Source organism: Bison bison, unplaced genomic scaffold (genome assembly GCF_000754665.1).
Source record: "Bison bison bison isolate TAMUID 2011002044 unplaced genomic scaffold, Bison_UMD1.0 scf7180017864063, whole genome shotgun sequence".
Lineage (NCBI taxonomy): Eukaryota > Metazoa > Chordata > Mammalia > Artiodactyla > Bovidae > Bison > Bison bison.
This window is the reverse complement of record NW_011494635.1, coordinates 4542381-4545369: the sequence shown is the minus strand read 5'-3', so window position 1 is coordinate 4545369 and position 2989 is coordinate 4542381. Positions and strand designations below refer to the sequence as shown.

At 38.8% G+C, this 2989-nt stretch overlaps 1 protein-coding gene across 7 annotated transcripts in view; it reads left to right on the top strand.

Annotated features, from left to right (window-relative positions):
* FAM208B (family with sequence similarity 208, member B) overlaps positions 1-2989 on the top strand; it is a 67572-nt gene that overhangs the window by 17145 nt on the left and 47438 nt on the right. For 4 of the 7 annotated variants that reach the window (XM_010836366.1, XM_010836369.1, XM_010836368.1 and 1 more), the window contains one exon: positions 1038-1171. The exons of the other annotated variants lie outside the window; for them this stretch is intronic. In XM_010836366.1, coding sequence (XP_010834668.1) covers positions 1038-1171 — 134 coding nt within the window. The remainder of the gene's footprint in view (positions 1-1037; positions 1172-2989) is intronic. 7 annotated transcript variants of the gene reach the window in all.

Sequence of the window (2989 nt, the reverse complement as noted above, 5' to 3'; positions counted from 1 at the left end):
TGGAAATAGTGTCAGACTTTATTTTTGGGGGCTCCAAAATCACTGCAGATGGTGATTGCAGCCATGAAATTAAAAGACTCTTACTCCTTGGAAGGAAACTTATGACCAACCTAGATAGCATATTCACAAGCAGAGACATTACTTTGCCAACAAAGGTCCGTCTAGTCAAGGCTATGGTTTTTCCTGTGGTCATGTATGGATGTGAGAGTTGGACTGTGAAGAAAGCTGAGTGCCGAACAATTGATGCTTTTGAACTGTGGTGCTGGAAAATTCTCTTACGAGTCCCTTGGACTGCAAGGAGATCCAACCAGTCCATCCTAAAGGAGATCAGTCCTGGGTATTCATTGGAAGAACTGATGCTGAGGCTGAAACGCCAATACTTTGGCCACTTCATGTGAAGAGTTGACTCATTGGAAAAGACTCTGATGCTGGAAGGGACTGGGGGCAGGAGGAGAAGGGGACGACAGAGGATAAGATGGCTGGATGGCATCACCGACTTGATGCACATGAGTTTGAGTGAACTCCAGGAGTTGGTGATGGACAGGGAGGCCTGGCGTGCTGTGATTCATGGGGTCGCAAAGAGTTGGACACAACTGAGCGACTGAACTGAACTGAATTTAGGGGTAGAGAGAGGTTTTATTTGTCTTCTGTTTGATTTTATTATTTCCAATCAGTAGAACATGAGTGTGGTTCTATAATCTGTTTACTTTGAGAGGCTTTTTTCTTCATCTAAGACTGTACCACCCTGATCTCATCTGAAAGGTTTTTTTCAATAAGGCAAAAGTGATTTCTATTTATTTCTGTGAAGAAAATTTCCTTTAGAAATTAAAGGATTGGAGAAACAACATTTCAGTTTATGTGGGTTATTACTTCTTATAGAGCAAATCAGTAGAGCTTTAGCCTTTAGCTCTGGAGACTTGACAAAGTAAATATTACAAAATTGTACCTAATGCTCAGTAAACATTTATTTATATAGTAGATATGCCCAAAATAGAACTACTCACTTTATGATTTAATTTTCTCTTTTTTTGTTTTAGCATTTATGACATTAACAGAGAACAGGAGTATGTCAAGAATTCTGAGGGTATACTTGGTGAAAATGAATTAAGACCACCCTCCCAGCTGCATCCCCTCTTAGAGAAGACTGAGACAGGGTTCATATCAGAAAAGAGTGGGTATTAAACAAATGGTCTAAGTTATTGCTGATGAATCCAGAGTTGAACAATGCAGTTTTTAAAATTTTAATTTAGATCATGTAAATGCAAGGACTTTAAAAAAAATTATAATTTCCAGTAGCTGCAAAATTTTTTTAATAGTCCAAAATTGATAGGTAATTAAGTTTTCAAATTGCATCAGAAAATGTATCTGTTCAAGAGAAATTGTCACTCTCTGTATTTCTTTGAAATTATTTATTTTACTTGATTTTAAGTTGAGATATGTTAAATAGTAGAAGTAATACATGCTTATATAAGAAAAATCTAAATTGTAGTAACATATGTAAGGTAAAAGTACAAGGTCTCCTTTTTGTCAGCTCCCCAGTCACCATTGGCATAAACACTGTTAATAACTGTTGGATTTCCTCTCTCTTTCTAGATCTTTTTCTGTATACTTTCAAACACATAATTTTTTTTTACCAAAATAACATTATATAATGCATTTATTCCCTCAGTAGTATACAGTAGATAATCTCCGTACATTAGTATATACAGATTTACTTTGTTTTTATTTAATAGTTGCAAGGTGTTTCCCTGTTGACGGCAGTTTAGGTTATCTCCAAGGCTTCCCTGGTGGCTCAATTGGTAAAGAATCTGCCTGTAATATGGGATACCTTGGTTTGATCCCCAGGTTGGGAAGATCCCCTGAAGAAGGGAATGGTTACCCACTCCAGTATTCTGGCCTGGAGAATTCCATGGACTGTATAGTCCATGGAGTCGCAAAGAGTCCAACAGGACTGAGCGACTTTCACTTTCACTTAGGTTATCTCCGTTGTTTTTCGTGTTACAGGTGCTGGTGTGTGGAACATCCTTGTACGTATCACCTCTGCACTTTGCTAATATTTTTGAGGAATAGATACCCAGGAATGGAATGGTTATTTAGTATGCCCATTTAAGTTTTTGTTACTTCTGACAAATTGTGTTCTGAACAAGTTGTATTTATCTTAAACTGGCAGTCCTTTGATATCTTAAAGGTATCAAAGATACCTTTTCAGATTAGGTGATTAAGGACTTGGCTGTTCCTTCAACAACTATCAAATAACCTACTTAGAGGAGATAAACTATATAGGCATCTAGAGTGGAAATGCTGTTGCTTAATCACAGGCAGGATATGTCCAGGGGAGTTGTAGAAGTGGTTAGTTTCTGTTAGAATTATTGTGACACCTAAGGTGTTGCCATTTGTTCATCTCATTATTTGCTTACAGACCAGATGCTTATAAAATGGAAAACAGATGCTTGTGACATAGCATGAGAAATTGGTTTATAATTTCCTTGTCTCTCTTATTAGAAGTTAGAGAAAGAAATGTCCCTCATGTCAAGTCACTCAGTATCCCTGATGGAGTTTGAGATAGGGGAGATGATTCAGGGCACTGTGAGCAGAGTCCAACTTCTCGTGTCAAGCTTGACCTAACTTTTAAGATAAAATCCACAAATAGCAGAGCTGCTGCTGCTGTTAAGGCATTTCAGTCGTGTCTGACTCTGTGCGACCCCATAGACGGCAGCCCACCAGGCTCCCCTGTCCCTGGGATTCTCCAGGCAAGAACACTGGAGTGGGTTGCCATTTCCTTCTCCAGTGCATGAAAGTGAAAAGTGAAAGTGAAGTCGTGCAGTCGTGTCTGACTCTTAGTGACCCCATGGACTGCAGCCTAACAGGCTCCTCCGTCCATGGGATTTTCCAGGCAAGAGAAATGTACCCAAAGCCAGGTGCTACAGTAAAGAGCATTAACTCAGTTTTTACAGCCATTTCAATTGAACTTAAATTTTTTCCATGTGCA